Here is a 26,308-nt window from a genome sequence, read left to right as displayed (position 1 = left end):
ATAGAAGTATTCTGATATTTGGTATTTGTGATTTTTTTTTTTTTTTTTTTTGCCTCTCCACTTTGCCTCTTGTTCATGAGATTTTTATAAATATGTATTAGGAGGATCTCCGTAAGCAGGAAAGAGAGAGCGAGAAGCTTAAAAAGCATAGCTTGGAATGCTGCTTGACAGTGTCATACATTCACAAGATGTCCTTGAAGATGGAGCACAGAACAGAGATCAGGGAAATTTTGGCAGCTGCAGTTGGGAAAATAAATGGCTGTTGTATGATTGGGCAGATCCTGAAAGCAGGCTCCTGCTCAAACCATGTAATTAAGAAAAGTGGGAGCTTTTGTCCAAGTGCAGAATGTTCATAATATCAGAGTTTGTCAGCAGGAGCTTTTAGAACGGATCAGTACTTTTCACTCCCTGATCCAAGAAACGGTTTTCTTATAAATCATCCACTCTCCTTGCTGTCCTCAAGAAGGTTGCCACCAGGTGATAAGGCAGACTTCAGAGTGTAATCTTGCTAATGCGCAGTGATTTAGGTGAAGGGGAGACCAAATCAGAGACCGTCTCAAGAAATGTGATCTTTATTCATTTGGGCTCCTATGTAGAAACAAGCAGAGTGTGGCCAAGGAGAAATCCTGCAGGACGGCTCTGGGAAGGCTATGGCATCGTTGTTAATACTGGGTCTGAACTGGGTTGAAGTATTTGATGCTTCTTTTCTTTTGAAAATATAACTTTCTTTCAGATTATAAAGGTGCTATTGTAAAACAAACAAAAAACTTGAAGAATAGAAATGGTGACAAATATAACTATCACCTATAATCCTACTATTTATTATTAGCATTTTCATTTTTCCCTCATTCTGTGCATGTTTATGTAACTGACATAATCCATTTTTAATTCTACCTTTTCTCTACATTGATTACAAACATTTTCTCATGTTATAAAAATGCATTATAAACATAATTTTAACATTTGTAGAATACTGTATCACAAAATTTTATGATAACTTAGTCACCCCCTCTGTTGGGCCCTCAGATTGTTTCTATTTTTTCACTCTTCTAGGTACACTGTTCCTAATATACCTTACTGTATATACTTTTGGTCTACCCCATGGACGGAGGAGCCTGGTAGGCTGTGGTCCATGGGGTCGCTAAGAGTCGGACACGACTGAGTGACTTCACTTTCACTTTTCACTTTCATGCATTGGAGAAGGAAATGACAACCCACTCCAGTGTTCTTGCCTGGAGAATCCCAGGGACGGGGGAGCCTGGTGGGCTGCCGTCTATGGGGTCGCACAGAGTCGGACACGACTGAAGTGACTTAGCAACAGCAGTGCATACTTTTGGTCTACAGAATTTTGGATTCTCTTCTGAGCTTCAGAATGGATCAACAGGTCCAAGAATATGAACATAAGGTTCAGAAAGGTTGTGCCAATTTATATTTCCACCTATAATGATAAGAGAGACTATTTCACGGCACTTTAAAGCAACACTTGCAAACCTTGAATTTCTATGTATGTTCTCAGTAAGCATTTTGTCCAGAAATAATTCAGATCCACACTTCTCCCTGCCCAGGTCTGCACTATCACCAACGATGGTTTGCTAGACCCTAAGGTTGCTTGCTCCCCCTTGCTTTCCCAGAGTGTGTCCCTTTTTTCTAATGTTTCTTTCTTATACAAAAACAAACAAAAAAAAACCTGAAAGGAAGTCGGTGAAGAAGGAAATTAAAAACAAAATTTCAAGTGTGATAAAGGAATTTTTAAAACTACCGTATCAGATTGATATTGAAAATCTTGTCACTGATGAACAGATAGATGTACTATGAGGCTGTGTGCCTTCTCCATGGGTCTCACTTATATATTGGTCACTTACATTACATGTACTGAGGTGCTGAGAACCGTTTTGTTTCTCTCAGTGTCTTTGGCTTCGTAATGTCCCCAAATAATCACTCTCCTTTGAATTGGAAGAGCCGTTGGCATTATACAGTTCCTTTCAACAAAGCGAATGTTGCTCTGTGCAGATTTTTCTAGATACTAATTCCCTCCACTTCCCTCTGCTCTCTTCCTCATCTCTACCCCAACTGTGTTTAGAAAAGAAGTATCTGTTTTCAAAATAAAAAATATTTTTATGTGGATTTCTGAAAAATTTAATCTGAGTGTGCACAGAACAACTTCAGAGAGGTGACCCTATGCTTTAGATCATGATATAGATACCGGATAACCCAGGACTTTTTTACAGCTGAATCTTGGTGAGTTTGCTCACTCTGCGCCACTAGCCAGGCTTTTTATAAATACACAGTATTTAATATGTTTACATAAATTGTGCCACTGGCTATTCTTTATGCATTTAATCAGAAGTCTGACTTAGTCTGTGGACAGTTTTACAAGTGACTCATTAGTGTTCTTTTTATGGAAGACGAAGATAACATAGATACCATCACAACTGGCTCCCATCCCAACAGGAATCCGCAGCTTAATATTAGGCATTTTGGTTATGTTGTCTACATTAAATATTGAGAGTTTGAGGTCTTAGGGAGTAGAATGGGAAGGAAATTGTTTTCCAATTGATTTTTTTATTAAAGGTGATATTTTTTCAGGAAACCTGAGAGCTTGCCCATGAAATTACATTTATATTAATAGGAAAACATTTCTTTTTCAAATATGTCTTTAACAAAATGAGCTTATTGAAAGTTTGGGACTGTATTTATTTACAGGCCATTTTGGAAAAGAAGACTGAATGGACGGTGGAGGGGTGCGGTTTGAAGGTTTCCTTGTCTTTACAGTGAACTGGATGATTAAGCCATCCCTCTGCTCTGGAGAGTTTTCTGTAAAAGTCTGTTAAAACCAAGTACTCAGGGGTTTTAGCAGCACTGCCCCAGGATGGGCACACTAGGAAATCATTTTAGGCCAAAACTGAAGCCCTAAAGGGACACTGTAAGATATTAAGGAGGCCAGTATTTATTTAGGAGGAGAAATGTATGTGATGTGTCTGGGGAAGAAGATTAAAAACTCGGATTTCTGTGAATTTGAGAATAATGCCTAAGAGAAATTAAATTTTGATTATGCTTTTCATTTAAATGCTGGCCCTGTTATTTTAAGTATTAATGCCTCATTCTCTCCAGTGGCTGCTGATTTAAAAAAACAACAACCCTGACTCCAACCACTGAGAATACTTTTGGCATGCCCTTTTGCTCATCTCCAGTGAAGAAGATGCTGTTTCAGATGAGTAATGCCTCAAGCTTACCTCATTGTTCCAAATAGTCATTTGTTCAGGACGTAAGCATTCAGGCCAGGATTGTCTGTTGGCAGACAGGATTGTCAGTTCAGTATCAGAGTGGCATATGACTTGTCTGTGTATAATTTCATTTACGTGCTTTTGGTGAGGGGATGGGGGTGGGAGTCATCAGAGACAGTTTGGAGGGAATTGCTTAAAAGAAAGGGGTGTATACCATTGATTTTAATTATTTGTTTATCTCCCCTCCTTTCTCATTCTCTCAACTTGAACCCTCTAAGAGCAGGGATCAAATTATTTTTGTTTCCCCAATTCCTCCAATAGTACCTTAGTCTATAAAGCATTCAATAAACTTGTCTTGAATTGAATACACTTGTTTTAAAGATATGCTGAGAATTTATTACCACATAAGTTCCTAGAGTAAATAGGTCTTTCAGGTTATTTGTACATCTGCCCAAAGGTATTATTAAACTGTCAGCATGTTTTCCCCAGTTGGAATTAAATTTTTTTTCTAGAGTTTTCTAGTTACGTTCTAGCAGAATCTACAAAAACTTGGTACAAATGGCTTGGGGGGGGGACATGCAGGCAGTCTTCAGCCAGATTCCCCTGTCTAGCGGTCTCTGTGAGTCATCACCTGTAGTTTGGGAGTCATTACCCCGGCAGTGGGGGTATAGTCCTAAGTTCCCTTTTCCTAGAGTGATCAGATCATAGATCTCAGCCCCTCCTCTTGGGCCCCACTAATAACTTATATCTCCTTCCCAGTTGAATCATAACCAGAAAAGCATTGCATTTAGAAAAAACTTAATCTGAAGGGACCTGAGCAAATTAAAACCTCTTGAAAAGGAGAGAGAGTATAGAGTTTATGGGCTGATGGACGAAACTTTAAAGAAATATGAAATTGGAGGGGGGGGCGGGTGTTGTAAGGACATTTTTAGTATCTTTCAAGGAGCAAGAAGCGAAGTGAAGAATTATTCCTAAAAATAATATGTCTTCAGGAACACAGAGCCTGCTGTGTAATTTTCTAACTTTGGGGATTTGTTTTGCAGGCTTTTGAAAAGGGGGTGAGAGGCAGTAGTCTGGGCTGCTCCACCAGAGTCTCACATACTGCATGTCAGAATTTTATAAGGGTTAAGTGGGAAATGCCTACAAAGAGAATTAGGACTTTTATTTTTGTTCTCATGAATAATTTAAATCTATTTCTTTAATGGCTTGATTCAGTGACTGCCCTTGGTAAACATTATTCTTCATGCTCTTGGGAGTGCTTGTTCTATTACATAAGGGTTAGCTTTTATACATAAATTTTCAAAAGTCCTTCCAACATGGTAAAAGAAAACACCTTTAAATACTCATTAAAATATTTAATAAAATACATATGTGTATCTCAGACGTACACACCTGAGACATGTTTGCAGTCAGCACAGTCCTTTAGTATCTTTCTAGTTTCCGGGAATGCTGACATTTTGAGGGCGCTGGAAGTAGAAGGGAGAGTATTTGAAAAAGAAACATATACCTGTGACCTTCTTAGGTTCTTTTCTCTTGATCCTTTTGCCTGCTTTTGGAGTATCAGGGCCACCCCTCCCCTAGAGAATCAGAAGTTGAGGATAGCTGAGTGTGGCGTGATAGAGTTACAAGGGCCCTGCCCTGAGCTCTCGGATGATAAATGTCAGCAGTGAGTTCTACAGGCACAGGTTCCTATAATATAAAGTTGTAATCTTTTATTTTGCCTCATGACGTAAATACTGATGGTATAAACTAGGTTAAGATACATAAATGCAAGACCGTACAGTTTATTGTCAGACTTCCACTTCTACGGAAAATACTGGAGCAAAGCTATGACATGGTTTGGCTGACAGAACTGGTGAGGGGGCTATGGTGGGACCCCTGGCTTGCCTCTCTGGGGCCTGAAATAGTGAGGTCTTCAGTTGCCAGGCGAGAGACCAGCCCTGTAATTCTAACCTGACTTCCCCACCCCTGAGCTTGAGCACAGGAAAGCCTTGTGAAGAGTGGGGGATAGAGGGAGTTGTAAGGGATTCATGAGCTGATGGAAGAAACATTAAAGGAGGCTTTAAGTCCTTTTTAGGATTTCAGAATGGCTCTTGCTTAATACACTTAAAGGACTTTCTGGTCATAGGACATGCTTATTCTCTCCTCTGACATGTGGACCCTTTGGCAATAAATATTTGTTTGAATGAATGAATGAATGATGAGGGCAAGAAATTACATGAAAAGAGTGACTTGGGAAAGGAGGGAAGTCTGCCATTTGATTATATTGCTATTCTTAGAGTCAATTGGGAGATTGCAGTCTGAGACCAAGGATTGATTTTAGTGTACCCAAAGTGTTATGTGCATATATATATATATATATTTCTGAGGAGAAAGGGCGAAAGTATTCAGCAAGTTCTCTACAGGGCCCATGTCAGCCAAAGCTTTAGCAGGCCTGCTTGAATGAATGCCTCTTAAAATCTGCATTTAAAATAACATCTAAATGTATGTCTGGCATATGATAGGAACTCAATAAGTATTCTGTCTTCTTGCTATACAAAAGATGGAGATGACACTACTAAAATTATTGGCTTATACTTCACAGGGTTGTTAGAAGGATTTAGCGAACTATTGGACTTGCAAGGACTTTCATTCACTCAGTCGTTCTTAATGCAGAACCTACCCATTCTCAGGCCCTGTCCTATGTGCAGGAGGTACTATTATACATAAAACAGATGCGGTCTCTCTACTGTGGAGCTCAGAGTTGAGGTTGCCATTCTTTGTGAACTGCAAAGTACTCTACTCAGAAAAGTAAGGAAAATAGACCTATCTCCACACCTACATTCAGGCACATTTCTGTGATATAACCATCTTCACACTCCTCCCAAAGATAAAGTAGAAGTAAGCTCTCATCCAAATGGCCACGTCTGCATTGTCACAAGAATACACAATGAAATATAGGCCTGGACTTACGTGCCATCTCTGCCTCTAACTAGCACTGTGACCTTGTGCAAGTCACTTCCCATTTTCTCGTCCTCAGATTCCTTGTTAAGAGTACAGGGTTGGGCTCAGTGGCCCCTGATGTTCTCTGACATCATACATCCGCCCTGTGAGCTCAGTGAGGGCCAGCTCCCAGTCTGTGTATCCCCTGGACCTTGCACAGTGCCTGCCACTCCAGAGCTCCCTCCCCATTCATCTAACATTTCCAGATCTAGCTATCATGGAAATAAACCCTTTTTTAATGAGTATAACCTGGCCTGTCCAGGAAGCAGTATAACATATACTTTAGGTGAACAATAACAAAGGATGTTATTGAATGGTTACTCAGGACGGTTGGGAAGGACCCTGGATTGTGGCAACAGAGATGCCACGGAGGGCCGAGAGGGTTGGCTTTGTTTTTTCAGCATCATCCTGAGAAAGAAGGAAGCCTGGCCCCACCTCTGCTTCTTTTCCCTTCTGCCTCTGCAGAGAGAAACGACCCTGCAGCCGCATGCCTGAGGCCTTCCCTCTTGCTTTTGTTGTATATTTTGCAGGGAAAAAAAAAAAAAGAGGGTGGGAGGGGTGAGGTTAATGCGCTGAGTGTGAGTAATTAGTCATTCAAACCATCGACATTGACAGTGACAGGATTTGAGTGCCTGCCTTATTGTGCACTGCTTTAATAGTTTATCCCTGAAATTTTCTGCCTGTATAATGTTTCTTAAAATACATCATGGGAACATAAAAGATTTAATGCAGTGCTTTGTGTAACCATTAGAGTTTGAAGTCAACTGAACCTCCTCAAGGCTCTCTTCTGGATGCTGACTGTAATTCTGTTCTTAATTGCCGTTCGGAAGAGAGAAGGAAGGCAAGTCAGGGGTTTGGAGCCTGGTCAGCTACGAAGTTGGCTGTGAGACCCACACAGAATCCTTCATTAAAGTATGCACACTTAAGTAACTGATACATTTACTTGCAGTGAAAATTGTGCTGTTAGAATATCAAAGGTGTTACCCTGGGGAAGCAAGCGTTCTGATTTCGTTAAGCCAGCTTCTGAATGTATTGGAGGATAGCTTCCCACAAACACACATGTTTACCCTGGTCTTTTTCCCAAGTTGAGGTTGCAGGTGTCCTCTCTGTAAGGTCTACCATGTGACCTTAAAATGGCGTAGTTTCATACTCCATATATTTACATCCTGGCAGCCTCTCTTATTTTCCAAGTAACGCTCTTGGTTCTCTTGCGTGTCAGATTTCAGTCTGACATTTTACATTTCTGATTCCTTTTTTAAGCCTGTCTTGCATCCTGGGATGCGTCATTAAGACCAGCAAGGGGTCTTATTACACAATGTATATTAACACATTTGCAAATGCTTCTCAGCTTTAAAACTGTACGCTTTTATTGAGAAAACTCTGTGTGTGTGCATATGTATATTTTCCTCAGTTCCTTCTGAGCCCACAAAAGGATAACTGTGTAGTGTGTGTGCAGAGTAAAGAGAGATCCATCTCCATGAGACGGGAATGAGTTGACCTGATTTATAGGTTTGTTCGATGAAAAGAGCTCAGTACCGAACACTGTATTTCATGGTTCCTTTTCAGAGGTTTGGACCCCAGTTAGGCTAGGATTGTCTGATGCACAGGTGGGACTCAGCTCCAGGGGTCAACATAAATTAGGAAATCCACACAGGATGTAAGGAAATCCAGAAGGCTTGTTGGGGAACTGAAATTTCTTTGCTGCAGACTTGATACTTCCTAGGCCTTTCTGGGGCAGGAGGCCTGTGAAATATTTGCAGGGACAAGTACTGGCTTTCACCCCATGCGTCTGTGAGTCGAGTATCCAGTGAATTAAAAATGAACACAGCTGTCAGGAGACCTTTTATAGTCTTGGTCCCACAGAATCACAGCATGCTTAGGTATGACTTACATTTGTCCTACTCCATCACTGATACTCTAAATGCTGCCTCACTGCAGGATATTTCTCAGGTGTTTGTGTAGGAACCGTGAGAAGGGTAACCTAAGAAAGCGGTGCAGGGAAGGCGTTCTGTAGATTGTGGGGCTGATATTTTTGCCACTAAATCAAAACGAAACTGTTGGGCAACTCTGTGGTTCTGCCGGCCCAGCCTCCTGAACTGGATGAAATCTGTTTTTCCAGTTCCTTATTGAGTTGGTGGTGCTCCTTAGGTCTGTTGCCTGAACACCTGACTCAGTGAAGCAGTGAGACGACACAGCAAAGGGAGGCACTGCGCAGACCCAGGAGGCCGATGGCTTGGCAGAGCAGAACCTACCTCCCAGCCAGGAGTTGTGACGATGTTCTAAAACATCATCTCCATTGGCATGATCACTCCCCTGGGCACAATGCCCTGATTCTTTCCTGGACCCTTGCCTCAAGGGCAGAGCATCTGCATAGGATTTACTGGGTGCATTTTTTTTTTTTTTAAATCAGTGCTGAGGAGAGTTTGATTTAAGATTCCCCTATAGAGCCCTTCACTGTCTCTTTGCTCTCTGGACCAGCCTAACGCAACCCCACAGTTGTCCTGAAAGTTCTGATGTGATAAGTGAAGCCACTTAGTTACCTATGTGATGGCAAAGAATCTCAGATGCTTCCCACCTTCCTCCATCTGCCTTGTTTCCCTGATTCCTCTTGAGATTTCTTTTCTTTCTTTTGGTTTCAGTTCCCAATTGTGATTATCAGAAGGAGAAGCAATTAGAGCAAAGCTCATCCATGTAGGGCATAATGAGGAGTAATAGTTAACGATGCTTCTAGCCACTTTATGTTCTATGCATCTTACATATATAAATAACCCTGCACGGTGGTGGTGTTCTGCTTTATAAAGAGAAAACGGCCCAAGAGCCCAACTGCCTGAGATCACAGAGCTAATAAGTAGTAGAACTAGAGTTTTAAGTCAGCTAAAACTCTAAAACTTATTCCCTTTTTACTATACCACTATGTTTCAGATGAGCAAATAAGCAAAAAGCAAAACAAAACAAAAACAGCAACAACAAAAAACGGCTTCTGAACATTGATGAGGATGAGTAGCAACTAGAACTTTCATATTCTGCTAGTGGGAGAGTCAGTTGGTACATCTATTTAGAAAAACTATAAACAGTACCTACTAAAGCAGAAATACCCCTGAACCCCAAAATAGACTCCAAAGAATATTCCCAACAGAAATGTGTATGTACACCATAGGATGTATATGTGATGCTCATAGCAGCATTATCTATAATAGTTTAAAAAAATAAAAATAACCCAGTGTTCTTCAAAGTAAAAGAGATACATAAAATATAATATTTTAATACAATGCAATTTTCTCCAGTAGTGGAGAAGAACAGCCTACCTCTACATTTCAAGACATGAAAGACACTCAGACATAATGTGTGAAAAGACATAAAAGAGTACATTTTGTGTGACTCCATGTATATAAAATTCAAAAGAAGATAAGTCTGTGAATTAGAAGGCAGAGTCGTGGTTACCTTGGTGGGTGGTATGAATGATGAGGATGGGGACACAAGAAAGTCTTCTGGAATGCTGGTCATTTTCTGTATTGTGATCTGAAAGGTGGTTACTTGAGTGTGAGTTGTGTTCATTTTGTAAACATTCCTTGAGTTGTACCCTTGAGACTTGTACACTTTACTACATGTATATTATATAAACAGGCTTATCTCCCCAAATTTCTCAGAGCAGCCGAGTAACAGTAGTAATGATGGAAGCTACTAGTAATCAGGTATCTGCTAAGCTTGGTTTTCCTTGTCTATAAAACACAGAGAATGTTAGAATATGCCTCACTCCCTTCTTGTGGGGAGTCCGTGAGAGAAGTCACATCAGGTGATTTGCAGAGCCACCAGGGAAACCCAAGAATACTGGAGTGGGTAGCCTATCCCTTCTCCAGGGCATCCTCCCAACCCAGGAATCAAACCAGGGTCTCCTGCATTGCAGGTGGACTCCTTACCAGCTGAGCTACCAGGGGAAGCCCTAGAATGACTTTAGTGGATATCAATGATTATGGTTGTGTTCCCACCACTATTCAGGCACTTTACATATATTCTGTCACCAGATCCTTCGTACCACCTTGCAAGGCAGGCAGCATTGTTCTCCTCTTTCAAATGAGAAACACTAAGGTTCTCAGAGTTCAAGTGCCTTACCTGAAGTTGCACAACTAGGGAATGACAGAGCATGATCCCATTTCCAAGGAACTGATGTTCAATTTCACAGAAGATGGAAATAACGCCATAAAGGATGAGTAAGGGGTAGAGCTCAGATAGAATGGAAAAGTGGGACTGATGGACTGCATTTGGGGCCAGGAAAACTGGGTACAGGCCTAGACTCTGCCCCACTTTCCTCTGGATGTCTCTGGGATTCATCTCCAACAGGAGAGTTTTGAGCTGAACTGTATTTCCTGAAGTGTCTTCTTTCTGGCTCTGTAGTTTTCTGATTCTCAGTGCTTGTCGTACCATACAAGGCATCTTCATGAACCAGCTCCATGAGCTTAAACCCACTTTTCATGTAAAACCTAATTCTAACAACATCTTCTTGGGATTTTCCCCGAATACCTCTATCCTTTAAGCAGGTTTGATTGCTCCTCCATTACGTGGCCACTGTCCTATTGCAGCCCTTTGCCTTCTATGTCCTCTGTGGACTGTAAGCTCCTTGTGGATCGAGACTGAGGCTTGTCTTCATGCACGCTGCCTCAAACAGTTAACACATTCGTGGAAATATTTCTTTAATTAACTATTTAAATACAGAGAAGTCTTTTTTGAGTAATGTGTGAGAGGACCATCTGGGGCTGTACTAGACTTGAAGTGGAGACCTAGAGAGAACTTTCCTTCCTGTTTTTAATTTTGTTTGAGGTCCAGGAGAAACAGTAACAGAATAGCTGGGGAGAAACATCATTAGATAACTTTGTAGCTCCCCAGCGTGCTTTTATGAAATCTAAAGTTTGATCTTTATTAAGCATCAGTGAAAATCTAAACCCTTCCCATATGGAACAGCCCCACTCAATTTAATGTCATTTTACTTTATGAGATAGTTAATAAACAGGTACTGTATTTGATCTTGTGAGCGTAGCCCTCTATGTTTAGCTTTTTCAGCTTTAATGGAACTATAATTTTAATCATGATTATTACTTTACATTTTAATTATAATTTGGTGTGGCTTAAGTATACATTTCTGAGAGTGATTGTGTAATGAAAACAGGAATTAGCTTTTCATTAACAAAATAATGGGAGAGTTCCCACTGCATTCTAGTCTGTGTTCAAAATCTATGGGCTGGCCTAAAAATAGCAAGGGGAGTTTAACATTTTGGTTAAAAACATGTTTCTAAATTGGCTGTGTTCACAACCCCATCTCTTTTGCTCCATCCTGCTTTATCTTGTTCCCTTTCTTTACAAAAAATAAAATCAAATCTTGAAAGAGACTTTGTGTCTTTGAGATATCAAAAGGCTTAATATTTTTATTTTTATTTAGATAATTAGCACCATGGAGCCTCAGGTGTCAAATGGCCCGACATCCAATACAAGCAATGGACCCTCCAGCAACAATAGAAACTGTCCTTCTCCCATGCAGACAGGGGCAGCCACAGATGACAGCAAAACCAACCTCATAGTCAACTATTTACCCCAGAATATGACCCAGGAGGAATTCAGGAGTCTCTTTGGGAGCATTGGTGAAATAGAATCCTGCAAACTCGTGAGAGACAAAATTACAGGTACGCTCTTCTTCAATATTCTAGGCTTGGGATTCACAGCTACCTTGTTCCATTAGATATGCAGATCTTGGCAGGACTGCGTATGTGTGGTGGTGTCTTTGAGTGTCTGCAGCTTGTGTCCTGCGTTCAAGGATAGCATGGGTACAGTCATAAATGCATACGTGTGTGAATACTACATGAAACCGCATTGCAGATTGGTAGGACCAGGAAGCAGATAAAGATTTTGGAGCTTCCTCAGCTTTACTTTATGTGAAATAATCCTTTGATTGTATCCTCTTTTATTCTTAATCAGCCACCCCTACACTTTGTTCTTTAGTTCTCAGTTCTGCCCTCTGCCCCCAACCCCGTACTCATTTTTGTCTGTTTATTCCTTAACTCTCAAACATTTGGTTTGTGTGTGTCCAGTGTTCGTCCATGTGTCTGAGACAGTGTTTTAGAGGGGGCTACTGTCGTCACAACTGCCCATTGTCCCTGGGAGTAATAGGCCTTAAGGAGAGCAGATTATTCTGGAATAAATCTACTCTGTCATGGGAGGGAGATGCTACATGAAGGAATTTTATTTTACTTGTTTGTTGTGAAGCTACTCTTTGAGAATTCAGAGACTTTTTACTGGAAAGTAAAACAATACCCTATCCTTCAACACTTGAAAGCTTTAGGTTGTGATTTTTTTTCTAACTGACAGTCATTCATTGAGGACCTAGCGTCTGCCAGATACTGACGCTATAATCCTTTGGGGCTGGGGTTGGGGGTCATTTCCCTGTAATCTTTCTGGAAGTGAGAATGTTTTCTTAGAAAAATATTGAACTACATCATGATGGCAGTGAAGCTGCTATGCTTTGATGCTCCCCTCCTAAAATCATTCACACTCAGCTTTGAGTATTTATCATTTTTGAATGTTGACTTTTATTTCCCTCTCTATGGACAATTTAATTGAAGAGCAGCTGGCCTATATAGGAAAAAGGAAACTTTAAAATACAGAAATATGTTATCCTGATTTTTAAATCAGAGAATACAGTGTATTTGTGTGCATGTAGCTATATTCTCCAAATCTTCTGATTCACTTGTCAATTTGTCCCCATATATATTATTTTGCAAAATCATAAGACTCAAATAATTGTCAACATATAAAAATCACATAACTCACCAAACATAATTTCCTCTTCTGTAAAGTTGGAAAATAATACTTATCTCAAAGGACTTTTTGTGAGGATTAAATGGGAGACTGGATATATACTGCCTAGCATAATGCCTCTTGCATAGTAGTCTCTCAGTAATGGGGGAGGGTGTTATTATTATAAGTACAGTTAGTGTGTTTCAAGAAGAGTGACTAGATCAGAGAAATTTCATCAGGGTCTCCAAATAGGGCTACAGCTTTGGTGTTCTTATCCCAGAGCCCTGGATCATCCATCCTTTGACAGAACTGCCTATGCTGTCAGAAAGCCAATGTTTAGATTCCTGAATAATCTTTATATAATAGGATGATAATTCAAACCAAATTAAAACCAGTTAACCATATGATTCTTCCTCCTACTCCTGTATGGAAAATGTATTTTTGGTGTAGCCTTACCTTCTAAATAGGGACTCTGCCAGCTATCTTAGTGAATATTATTAAGCACCTTTTCAAAAGAGTTCCTTTAGAAGTGTAGTGAGATTTTTCAGAAGTACTGATTCATGGTGTTGTTCTTTGTTTTCTAAAGACACATGTTTAAACAAGCAGATTCCTTTACTGAAAGAATGCTAATTTGGTAGTTCACTGAGTGGATTTGAATAGGAGTGACAGCTTCAAAGACAGCCTTTAATTTGGTATACAAAACCAAAATTGTCAACTTTGGTTTGTTTAGCACCCTCTCCAGCACAAGCAGAGACATACAGTAGCATCTGAGCTTAAAGAAGAAGCTTATGGGTTGAAGGCAGAAATACAATTCAGGCATAAATTTATAATTATGCATTTTTTTAATTCAGGGGGAAAAGAATTTTATTTGCAGAGAACTTATGGGAATGAGGCAGGGAAATATAGAGAGACCAGAGATATTTGCCCTCATTTGGTAGCAGTGTTTAATAAAAGTAGAACTTGTGGTTGTAAAGAGTGCTTATTAAATTCTTCATTTACACTACCTAATTAATTCTAGCATTTTAAATTAACAGTGAAACTGGTCCCTGCTGTACCATTCCATAGATGCAGCATATTTCCTCCATCCACCCGTTGTTCAGGTTTAATTGGCTACGCTAAAAGTCAGAGAAGGAGAGAGAGAGAGACTGTGGGGAGATGGGGAAGGAGTGGGGATCTCTCTAATGGAAGACCCTCTGAGGCCTGCATTTGGGGTTAAGTGATAACACAGGCTGGGAGGCTGAGGTTTCACACCTGCCAAGTTAAAAGGCTGCTGCTGGTGGTTCAGGAGTCAGGGTAAATGACATCATAGGTATTTTTGTTGCCCTGATTTTTAACATCCCAGTCCCCCCTTTTCCTGCAACACCTCCTACAGATCTCAATGCATCTCGATCCTGTGAAGTTTACAGGGAGTTCTAAATACCCAGTGGGAGGATTAGGGGGTGGAAAGTGGCAAAAAGATAAGAATTCAAGATTAAGATTTTCCAGCCTAACCACTCCCTAAGAGAATGTAATCGATCTCCTTAGAAGGTTCTGGCTTCTGAAAATGCAGGAGAGTGGGGAGGGAGGGAGGAAAGATGGAGGGAAGGAGGGAAAGAGAAACTGTTAATGGTGTTGCCAGTAGGCTGGCTTCACTCCTTGCTGTGGGTTGTCAATGAATTCTCCATTTGAATTTGGGCATGGACTTAAGTGTCATGCGGCTGAGAACATACTTGCTATCATTTATCAAGTACTTGCTCTAGGCCAGGTACTTACTGGACACTGAATATACCTTATTTTATTTAACGTTGAGAACAGCCTCCATTTCCTTAGATGAAGACGCAGAAGCTTAGTGAGGGTACGTAACTTACTGAGGCAGCACCGTTTATTAGCAGCTGGTGGAGCTGGGATTCACCCCCCCACGTTTCCAAAATCGTGATCTTACATGGAAGCATGTGAGGATGCCCCTGCCTGTGTTACCTGAAGATACCTGCTAAGCCTTGCCCATAACCCAGTGAAACATCGCGTTCCTCTGAGCAGCAGTTGCTCCACTCTGCAAAGTCTACCTAATGCACCATGGCTTAAAACAAGACCCCTGTGTATAACCAGAGGCAAAGATAACAATATTTATCATCCTCTGGGGATATAATTCAGCCTTCAGTGGAAAGCCAAATTTACTGAAAATGCCAGGTTTAAGATTCCCTTACAGTGCTTTTGGACATCTCTGTTACTTATCTTCTCAGAGATATTAGATTTTCTTTTTTCCAATTGGGAAAGGACACTTATCAGGATAATCTAGGTACCGGGGAGAGAAAATGTGTGTGGCAAGTTGCTTTTGTGTGTATCTGTGAACACAGGGAGGCTCTGGAAGCTATTCTTTATTCTTCTCCATCCACCTGCACCTCTGCTCCTGGAGAGAAAGGAAGATGGCACGTGTCCCGCAAGGATTCGGGCCACCGAGGAACTCGGGCAAAGAACATCAAACCCCTGGTAGAAATTCTGTTATTCCCGTGGACTGCAGATAATTGAATTAAGTTCTTCTTTGTTGTTGTTGCCTTTTTGTTTTTCAGGCTTTGAGATTGCATTTCTGAATCCAGGTTCCTAGATGATTAGTATTTTAGGGGAGGAAACATATGGCTGAACCAGGATAGTTAGGTGGCTCATGGTATGTCTTAAAGCCAGCACAGCTGGAATGCTAAATTGCATCTTTATAATTGTCTCTCTTGTTATCACCCCTCTCGAAAAGGAACAGAGAAAGGAGGGGGGAAAGTAACAAAGAAAATTCCCCAGAAATAAATCAGTGTACGACAGCAAGAAGTTTTGATCTGCCTATCTAGACTGTGTGATTATTTGCATCATGGTGATAAAAAAAGAATTATATTTTTACTTGATATCACTCTTCATGTGCCCATGCCGTATGGTTTTTAAGAGTAGTTTTCTATCCATTTCAGGCAAACGAGAACCCTGAAGTGGGGGTTTTGAGGATGGGGTGGTCCAAAATGAACATTATCCATTATAAAACTGAATATATGGAGTGACCAGTATATGAAATAGATTATATGGTCTGTGGGTGGTTGAGAAAAGATGAGGTCTCCATTAGCTTGAGCTACTGAGGTGGCATTTGAAGGATGGGGTTAGGATTTAGGTAGACAGAAGAAAAGCAAAAGGGATGGAGCAAAAATTCCAGTCTAAGAACAAAAGTCTTTTTTTATTCTTCTGTGCTTCGGACAAAGGAAGTAAAGCCGGGTCATGCCTCTCAGAAGCAGTCCTCTGGAATTGAAGCAGCGCTGCCAAGGGAAGTTAAGCAATGAAAACATTAAGTCAGGGGCTCCCTCACAGTGCAGTGGTTAAGATTCAGCGCTTCCAATGCAAGGGGTGTCGAGTCAATTCCTGACCAGGAAACTAAGATCCCACATGCTGTGCAGCGGGGCCAAAACACAGAACACTGTCAGAGTTGCACCTGATGGACAAAGACAACATTTTCTAAACCCCACCTCTAATCCATCTTTTCATTCTTCGTTTATAATACATGACTTTGGCTTAATTAATATTATCATTTAGTGGAAAGAGTAGAATAAGGCAAAAAAAGATGCTTCACTACTGGAGGCATCAGGGTGAATTCTTTGCCACAGCCTTTGTGTGTAGAATCACAGCTCTAATTAAAGGAACCAATTCAGTGTTGATTCAGTGACACTGGGTAACTTCTGTTCTTTCTTGGATTTGTGAAAGTGCTAATAATCCTGTATTTCCCTCTCAGGAGGTAGGATTGGACTATAGCAGTGGGGGGTTGGGAGTTAGGGGTTGGGGGAAGCTGTGTCTGCTAAAGCATCAAGGCCAAGAGGTATTACATGGTATACAGTCTCTTGGGTTCAAGAGGGAGAGGCCAGTGAGGGTTGTGGGTTACCTTATGTTACCTCATATACTTACAAGGAACTGGACTAATAGGGTCACTATGGGAATTTAATTGTTTTGCTTCTAAGATAACATTATAAACAATAAAAAGGCTCTGAAAAAAAAAAAACCCTAAAGTACAAAAATGCTTTTAATTTACTCCTGAAATGTCAATTCAGCCCTGGGGTAAGTTTATTGGTGTAATTTCTGACAGCATCCAGCAAAGACAAACAAAAATAATAGCAGCAGCTTTTGTATGTTTTTGTGTGCCTTCTGCGTATTCTGGATACTATATTACAAGCTTTAAATATAGTCGCTCGTTTAAATAGTAAATTGGGACTTCTTGGAGATTCATAATCATAGCCGGTGTTTATTGAGTGCTTACTATGTGCTCGTCATTGGGCTGAGATCAATAAATGAAGTTTCATGGTATCCCCAAGACAGTCATTTTACAGTCCAAGAAACTTGGACTCAGGAGCAATTGAGTCATTTATCCAAGGTGACTTAGCTTCCAAGTAGGGGAGCTGGGACTTGAACTGTTGGCTCTCTAATTGTGAGTTGTCCCATTATAGTTTATCTCTGGCAGTTTCCCTAAAAATACTAAACTGACATCTCCCCCTTACAAACCAATGCAACTTATATTACCTAAGGAATGAAAACTTTTAGTACAGGGAAAATATAATTAGAGTTCAAAATCTTTTGTCTTGGTAAATAGCATGGTATGCATTAAAAAAAAAATACCAGTGACCAGTAAGGTCACTACTTACCTGAACAAGAAAGACTTCAAGTGGTTCTTACCTTCAAATTCTCTCTTCACAAGATACCCCTCACTGTGTTCTCCTTTTCTTTATCATGCAAGCACTGTGTTGAAATGGATGCTGCCTTAAGTTTAAGCATACTTAAAACCCAGCCTCAATTATGCAGATCCAAGAAAATCCCAAGATATTGATTAGCTAAATGAACTTTTCTACATGCACATCAGAGGGATATGCGTTAGCGATGGGAAGGCTAGAGGAAATAGTAGCATTTATCAGCAGATTTTACTGCTGATTTTGCAAATGTACTTGATACAGTGCAATGTGCCTCCAGAATTCAGAGGAAAATCAGGCATATTTGCATCTATTATTTTATTTATCACCTCCCTGCAGTCATTTTATACATACTCCACAAAGAAGAGTAAAAGAAATTTGAGTTGTTGACTTGAAGAGAGGATTGATTTTTATTGGGGGTTGAATGGAAAATTTTTAGTTAAGGAGAAGATTTGACAGACTAATGGGGTTACAAAACAGGAGAATAGGGGTCTGCTTTATTAAGGGGAACTTAAAGAACTCCAAAATGTTAAGTGCAAACTGTGAACCATATAATCATTCTTCCTCTTACACACCCATCAAGGGCAATCAGGGCCCTCCCATCCTTACTAATTAGAACAGGTTGGCAATTGAGTGGAGCTGTGAGGCTTAGAGCTTGTGCAGGTACATTCTGTTTCTTTCAACACATTTTTTTCCCAGGGCGGCAATAGGCAGGATTATAGACCAGGTATGGTTTCCTTTTGCCCCCTGGCTATCTTTCCCTTCATCTTCCCTCCCAAATCAGATGGTTCTATCCTGCTTCCAAACTCAGATAACCGTAGGAAAGTATTCTCACGTCCCAAGAGAGGTGTCTTAAAGGATTTTTACCTAGGATGTGAATCAGGACTGAGTATTTTAAGGATTTTCTATTTCTGTACTTTAGCTGGCTGTTTGGTTCCTAAGACCAATTCCCTGTTCACTCAGCCACCCCTCCTTCCCCCAACACACACACACACACACACACACACACACACACACACACACACTCACTCACTCACTCTCTGCTTCTCTTCCCTCCTCTATAGAATGACCTGGTTGTTTGGGACTAGGAACTAAGCAGGAAGGTAATGTCAAACTGAAATTTCCATACATTATCTAAAAATGTAATTCATCAGCTTCAGGGTAGGAGGAAAGTGCTTTCTGAAATGTGTTAATGGGAAAATCATTTTTTCTTGTCTTCTGTGAGCTGTGGTAGTGGTGATTTTTTTCATTCTCCCCCACCCCATCCCCATTCCACATTTCCCTTACTGCTCTTAACTGATGAACTTTGTTACCTGTCTTTTATTCCTTGTCAGAACTAAAGATCTTTAAGTTGCCTTTTTGTTTTTCCTACAGTCCCAAAATTGAGCTTTGATGGGAGAAGATATTTCTAGTTTGGAGAGAAGATAAAATTCAGATGGAGACCATATAGTTGTATAAGGCTTTTACATTTGTGAAAGATTTTCAATCAGCCAACTTTATTTATTTAGTGTCTGCTCCCTCAGACCAAATAAATGTTATATCTTTTCCTTCTCTTCTCTTAAATTCTGTATCAGTCTGTGAGGAAGCTAAAGAGAATAAGACATAGTTTGTGCCCACATGTTGCTGCTAGCACGGCCAATGAGTAGAGGAAGTCAGGACAAATTACAGGGCCCTACAGCAGTCTGCAGGTCTGGGAGGGGCTGGGAGCCCATGTGATGCATAAAAGTGGTGCCACATTTGCTGTTTTGTGTGTGTTGGCAGGGGTGGGGAGGGGGGCGGGGGGCAGGGCTAGTGGTTGGGCAGGGTGGGGGGGGTGGTGCATTTGTTTTGTTTTTCATCAAAGCCCAAACTCGCTTTTCCTGATCCTTGCTGTTAATTTCACTGGAAAGAGAGCACAGAAGGATTCATAACAGAGCAATGAAGTTGGCGGTTTGATGAGGTACCTACTATGTGTCAGGCCTTCCCGGGTGGTGCTAGATCCCCTCAAGGAGCACATGGCAACCCACTCCAGTATTCTTGCCCAGAGAATCCCATGGACACAGGAGCCTGGAAGGTTATGGTCCGTGCTTAGTCGCTCAGTTGTGTCTGATTCTTTGCGACCCCATGGGCTGTAGCCCACCAGGCTCCTCTGTCCCTGGGGATGCCCCAGGCAAGAAAACTGGAGTGGGTTTCCGTGCCCTTCTCCAGGGTATTTTCCTGACCCAGGGATCGAACCCAGGTCTCCCACACTGTAGGCAGACTCTTTACCAGGGTAAAGAATCTGAGCCACCAGGGTAGCCCATGAATACTGGGAGTGGGTAACCTATCGCTTCTCCAGTTATCTTCCCAACCCAGGAATTGAACCAGGGTCTCCTGCATTTCAGGCGGATTCTTTATCAGCTGAGCTACCAGGGAAGCCCTAGGGTCGCAAAGAGTCAGACACAACTGAAGTGACTTAGCACACATGCACACACTACTGCGTGTCAGCTATGGTCAGACATGTCATGTATGTTATCTCATTGAAGCTTTGTACCAGTTATGCACTGTCCATGGTATTATCTCCATTTTACAGATCAGAAAGCCAAGGCTAAGAATCAGTTAGCTACGCAGCACTGTTTATAATAGCCAGGACATGACAACAACCTAGATGTCCATCAGCAGATGAATGGATAAGAAAGCTGTGGTACATATACACAGTGGAATATTACTCAGCCATTAAAAAGAATACATTTGAATCAGTTATAATGAGGTGGTTGAAACTGGAGCCTATTATACAGAGTGAAGTAAGCCAGAAAGAAAATCATCAATGCAGTATACTAATGCATATATATGGAATTTAGAAAGATAGTAACGATAACCCTATATGCGAGACAGCAAAAGAGACACAGATGTATAGAACAGTCTTTTGGACTCTGTGGGAGAGGGCGAGGGTGGGATGATTTGGCATTGAATGTATATTCATGAATGGCATTGAAACATGTATATTATCATATGTGAAATGGATCGCCAGTCCAGGTTTGATGCATGAGACAGGGTGCTTGGGGTTGGTGCACTAGGATGACCCAGAGGGATGAGATGGGGAGGGAGGTGGGGGGGGGGGGGTTCAAGATGGGGAACACATGTACACCCGTGGCTGATTCATATCAATGTATGGCCAAACCACTACAATATAGTAAAGTAATTAGCCTCCAATTAAAATGAATAAATTTATTTAAAAAAGAATCAGTTAGCTGGAGAATACAAAGCCTATGGTGTTTCTGTTACTTAACTACTCTGCCATTGCTGAATGAAAATGAATAAAATATCAGCTAGGAGTGTTCAGAGGAGAAAAAGATCACTGTGGGCTGGGGTTCTCAGAGCAAGTGTCAAATAGGAGTGAGTCTTGAACTTGGTAGAGAGTAGATTATCCGAGACGAATACACACAGAGAAAACAGCTGAGCCAAGCTTCAGAGACATCTTCAAGGGATAGTGAATAGAACAGTCAGAACTACTCTGTGGGGTAAAGTTAGCACCCACTTTGTGTTGACGAAATAAGGTCAGAGAGGTTAAGTAATTTATCTAATGTCACAGCTAATAAGTTGTGAAACTGAGATTTGAACCCAAGTCTGTCAGACTCCAAAGTCTGTATTCTTTCTATTTTGCCAATAAATAACCTGACCTAACACAGGAGGTGGACAACGTGCAGACTTCTCATGGTGATTTGGGAATTGTTGTTTTTCTCACTGAGGTCAGAGTCATGTTCTCTAGTGAGTCTCTTTCCAAAAGCTTCAGTTTCGCACTGATTTATAAGTTTGGTTTCCTGCTTGGCCACTGTTTTGTTGTTGGGTGTCAGTGAGACAGGGCCCAATCTACACTGAGTGGAATACAGCTAATTAGGGTAATTACTCTAATTCCTATGGCCGCCTCTCTTCACAAACATCTTAAATCAGATTAAATAATTTTATTGGTAGTATGACAGTGAAATGTATACTTAATAACCCCTGATATTTGCCTTTCATGTCTATTTGCAAAGGTTTTTATACTCAGTACCTCTTCTGACGCTATTAAAGTACCCAATATTGGCAATGTCTATACTTACTTTACAGATAAGACCAGTGCACCCCAAAGAAGAAACTCTTGACTTTTTATTTTCCTTTCTTCCTCTTCTTTCTTTTCTTTGCTTGTTTCCTGTCCTGGCTCCTCTTTCTGCCTTCTTATTTATTTATATGCCATTTGATCCAAGAAGGATTTGAATTGACTTATGAGATAGAAATGAGCTAAAATTTAAATAGCCATAGGTTAAAAAAAACAAGGTAGAAGGGAAATAGGAGTAGAATGGTAAAAGGAGACCAGAGAGAAAGTTCGTAAATTAATTGTGGCTAGGTGACTCATCCCAGAAGTAACAGACCACCTCCCCAAAACCCCCTAGTCTGAGTTTTCTTTACATCAAGGAAATGTGGATGATGACAACCTTGATCCCATTCTCAAGTGGTAACCAGGATCCCAGCCCTGCTCCCTTCCCACCACACTCACTAAAGCCTCTGATCATGAAGACTGTTGCCAACTATCCTATAGGTTGGGGTATGAAGCCTGAAATCACATACATAGAGTTTTCCTTTTTTCAAATTAAATCCATGTTGGACTGATAGACTTGTTTTTTATGGCTGGGGCAGGCAGCCAAGAGAGAAGCTGCCTGAGTGGAGTCCCTGTTTTCATTAATAAAAGGTATAGACAGTTGAAGCAGGCATCCTTGCCTGCTGCCCTGAACTGAGATACAGGTGGCTTCTAAGTCTCGGCAGTCACTCTGTCCCCTTTACATCCCAGGGTTGGGCATGCAGAAACATCAGACCTCTGCACCCATCTCCCTGGTGAGGGCTCCTACACTGAGTTCTGGCAGGTTCCCCATCATCCAGGACCCTGAGCTAGATAATAAACAGGAAAAACAAATGTCACCCTCACTCCCAGGTACTGACCCTGGAAACTGCAATTAGGCCTCAACTGCCTTTTCTCTCCCCAGTGGCCCTCACCTGTCAGCAGAACCTTCCCAGGGAGACGGACCACCCTTTAACTACAAAAGAAATGAGCACTACCCAAGAGATCTACAGTCCCCAACACACACACTCACTCACACACACATACACACACACACACACACACACACACACACACACACTCACATACTTTCTGGTCAAAAACACCAGATGCCAGAAAAAAGAAAACCAGATGCAATGCATTGGACTAACCGAAGATGGCACAGATGTCAAACTCCTGTACCACAGCCCCCCTCCCCACATACACACACACTTAATAGAAGTGGGCGTGCCCTTGCATAGATCACTATATTCACCTAGACCTCCATTCTCAATATACAATATAAAGATAAATCTTTACTCTACCTTCTTTGAACGGTACTTGTGAGTTCAAACCAAATGCCACATGAAGACACTTGTAAACTAAAGCAACCTATAAATGGGAGGGGCCTCTTCTATCTCATAACTCCTTCCCGCTTCTCTCCAAGGGTCCTACCACTGGGCCAGCAGATGGATAAAGGGAGAGGAGTGGAGAGGAGTGTAAAAGTGGATTTCTGTTCTGGTTCAGTCCTCAGCATGTTATTCCAAGGAGCAAGTAGGGCACAGGGTGTGAGAAGGCCAAAGAATGGAACAGAACTTAGATTTATTTATTTATTTATTTTTTTTTTTTTAGAACTTAGATTTATTAAGTACTGCTAGATGCCAGCCACTCTGTTATCTCACTTAATCCTGGCCTTGCCCCCAAGAGGTAATGGTGGTCCCATCTTTCAGATGAGAAAACTGAGGCTCAGACAGTTTAAGATGACTGACCTGAAGTCACACACTTGGCAGGTGGCCAAGCTGTGTACCTGTGTCTGTCTGACTACGTGCTGCTGCCAGTTGGGACAGCAGACCTTCACAGAGAGGGTTTCTTGTATTCTGCTGTTTCATCCTGAGTCGTGAATGTGGCTGTGTAGGATGATCCTGGTAAGCCTCAGAAATAACTACAGTAATAATGAACAGCAGTTTTAGTGGCTCTGGAAGATTATAAATGAAAGCATTTAGTTCAGTATTGGAAAATGTCAGGATGGTTTCTGAGAATTATTTAGAAATCAGACCAGCTTTTATGAGTGGCAGCATGAGAAACTAGAAGGAGTCACCAAGTTCTTATTCTAGCTCTAGCTCTGGGCCATTCAGTACCGCAGTGCCTCATTTTATGTTGTGCATAACATGGGAATGACACTGGCTCTTTCCACCTTGCCATCTGTTGTGACATCAGATGAGCTGCTAATGTGTCCATAAGTAGTTAAAGAGCTACACCAATTCAGGATATTACTGTGGTCACGCAGAAGATAGGATACTGTAAGCAGGGGATCTGAGGGTAAAATAAATACTAAAACCCCTGTGATAAGCTAGCTTTGCTTTCTAGTCCGCCTTCCAGATGTTTTGTTCAGTTATCTACGTATATCTCAACAAAAGCTGATTAGCTCTTTCAGACATCAGTGTGTAACTGTTATTAATGCTCAAGCTGATCAAATTACAATGCCACAGCTCCTACTTGTGCTTTAATATTAGATTTTGGATTCCGGTCTATAATGAATGATTTTTCTCCATGCATTGGAAAAATTGGTTAGCAGAGTTCATAAGAAAGTTTAATTAGCAGGCTGTTTGTGAAAATAGCGGCTGTGAGTCATCGTTCAGAATGAACTAACATTTCTCAGGGTTGGATTTGTTCTTCTGTTCCTTGAGCAGCCACACAGGATCCTTGTGTTTGGGAAGCTGATGTCTGCACGCTGCCCACTTGAACTGCATCGTGTAATAAATTAATGACAAAAACAGCAGATCTGAAAAGCTAGAGAGGAAGAGGAGGTGTAGGGTGTTTATATATTTGAGTATGTGTGTCTCTGTCTTCCAAGGAAATATCATGGACCTACTATAATCCAGGATTGTATGAGGCAGGAGAGCCTAGTGATTAAGAGCTAGCTGCCTATGTTTGTACCCCAGTCTCACCACCTGGAAGTTAAAAGTGTTAGTCTCTCAGTCATGTCCAACTCTTTGCAACCCATGGACTGTAGCCTGCCAGGCTTCTCTCTCCATGGAATTCTCCAGGTGAGAATACTAGAGTGGGTAGCCATTCCCTTCTTCAGCGCATCTTCTTGACCCAGGGATTGAACCCAGGTCTTCTGCATTGCAGGTGGACTCTTTACCGTCTGAGCCACCAGGGTAGCCCTTACTAGCTGTATAACAGGCAAATTTTCATTCTTTCCGTGCCTCAGTTTTCGCATTTGTAAAATAGGGAGAGTGATAGGATTGTTGTGAGCATCAGTATATGTAAAACACCCAGAATAGCACCTGACATGTAGTGTATAATTCTCACAGCAGTTCTGTGAGGTGTATGTATTATTTGTCCTATTAAACGGGTGAGGAAACAGACTCAGAAAGGTTAAGTAACTTGTCCTAGGTCACACAGCTTCTAAGAGGCAGAGAAAAATTGAACCCATGCTTATTTGACTCCAAACCCTCTATTTTTATCTACAATACTGAACTGCATCCCAGGGTTGTGTGTGATAGTGCTCACATGTGTGCCTGTGTGTGTATATACCTATAAGTGTGTATTCCTGCTTGGGGGCCCATGTAGTCACACACAATTGTGTTTTGTTTTTCTCCTGGATCTTTGGTTCTCCTGGTAAAGCTCCTTGAGCTCACTGCACGCCAACTACTGATGTGTGGCGAGCTAGAACCAGACGTGTAGAGTGAGTGCTCAGTCTCTCACTCACGTCCGACTCTTTGCAGCCCCGTGGACTGTAGCCAGCCAGCTTCCTCTGTCCCTGGGATTTCCCAGGCAAGGATACTGGAGTGGGTGCCATTTCCTTCTCCAGGATATACTGTGTGTACTGACACGAAAATCTATGTACAGATGTCTGATCTTCTCCCCACTGTGCATTTCTGTCCTGTCTAGATTATCCCAGAAGCAGGTCTGTGTGGTGTCTTCTGAGAAACAGAATCGTGGGCTATCAGAGTGAAAAGAGACCTTAGACGTAATCTCTGGATTGGTCTCCATGTTTTCTGCTAGCCTCTCTGGTATCTCAGGAATTGTCAATGTCCACACCCCCAACTTTAGGTTAATGATATCTTGAATTCAGTCCTGTTTCAAAGAGTAATGTTCATTTGGGAATTCTGTCTAAACTTCTTTCCCAAAGGTATTTAATAGGTAATTTTTTTTTAATAGGTTATGTGATTGCATGAGTTTTGGAAACTGAAGTAAACCAAGTTAGGAAGGGATTTCTTGTTATCACTACTTCTCTAAGTTTGTGCTCATGTGTACTATAAATCTGAAAAAGAATGGTATATAATATGTAGCATTACCCAAAGAAGCTTTTCTTCTCCAACATTTTGTGGAATGTACATTCGAAACTAAGAAGAAATGGAGCTCCTTAAGGTAGAAGGGAAGAAGACAGTTTGGGCCAGTTACTACCTGATGACCTCATTTCTTTTGTTAAGAAAGAGGTGGGGTCATCTACTGCATGGGGATGGGCAAGTGGAGGCCTTGGTGACCCAGGAAAGTCTTCTCAACACCCAGGAGGAACAGGAAATGATGTCACATGGGTCCATCTCTCAAGCACCAGCAAAGTCCCATCACATACTCAGCATTTTTGTTGAAAATTATTGAGTACT

The 26,308-nt window shown here is 41.3% G+C and overlaps 1 protein-coding gene across 6 annotated transcripts in view; it reads left to right on the top strand.

The window, feature by feature from the left end:
* Positions 1 to 26,308, top strand: part of ELAVL4 (ELAV like RNA binding protein 4) — an 88,422-nt gene that overhangs the window by 24,159 nt on the left and 37,955 nt on the right. For all 6 annotated transcript variants that reach the window (XM_043461380.1, XM_043461378.1, XM_043461379.1 and 3 more), the window contains exon 2: positions 11,638 to 11,878. In XM_043461380.1, coding sequence (XP_043317315.1) covers positions 11,638 to 11,878 — 241 coding nt within the window. The remainder of the gene's footprint in view (positions 1 to 11,637; positions 11,879 to 26,308) is intronic.

Source organism: Cervus canadensis, chromosome 2 (assembly GCF_019320065.1).
Source record: "Cervus canadensis isolate Bull #8, Minnesota chromosome 2, ASM1932006v1, whole genome shotgun sequence".
In the NCBI taxonomy this organism is placed as follows: Eukaryota; Metazoa; Chordata; class Mammalia; order Artiodactyla; family Cervidae; genus Cervus; species Cervus canadensis.
This window is presented reverse-complemented; position numbering and strand designations above follow the sequence as displayed.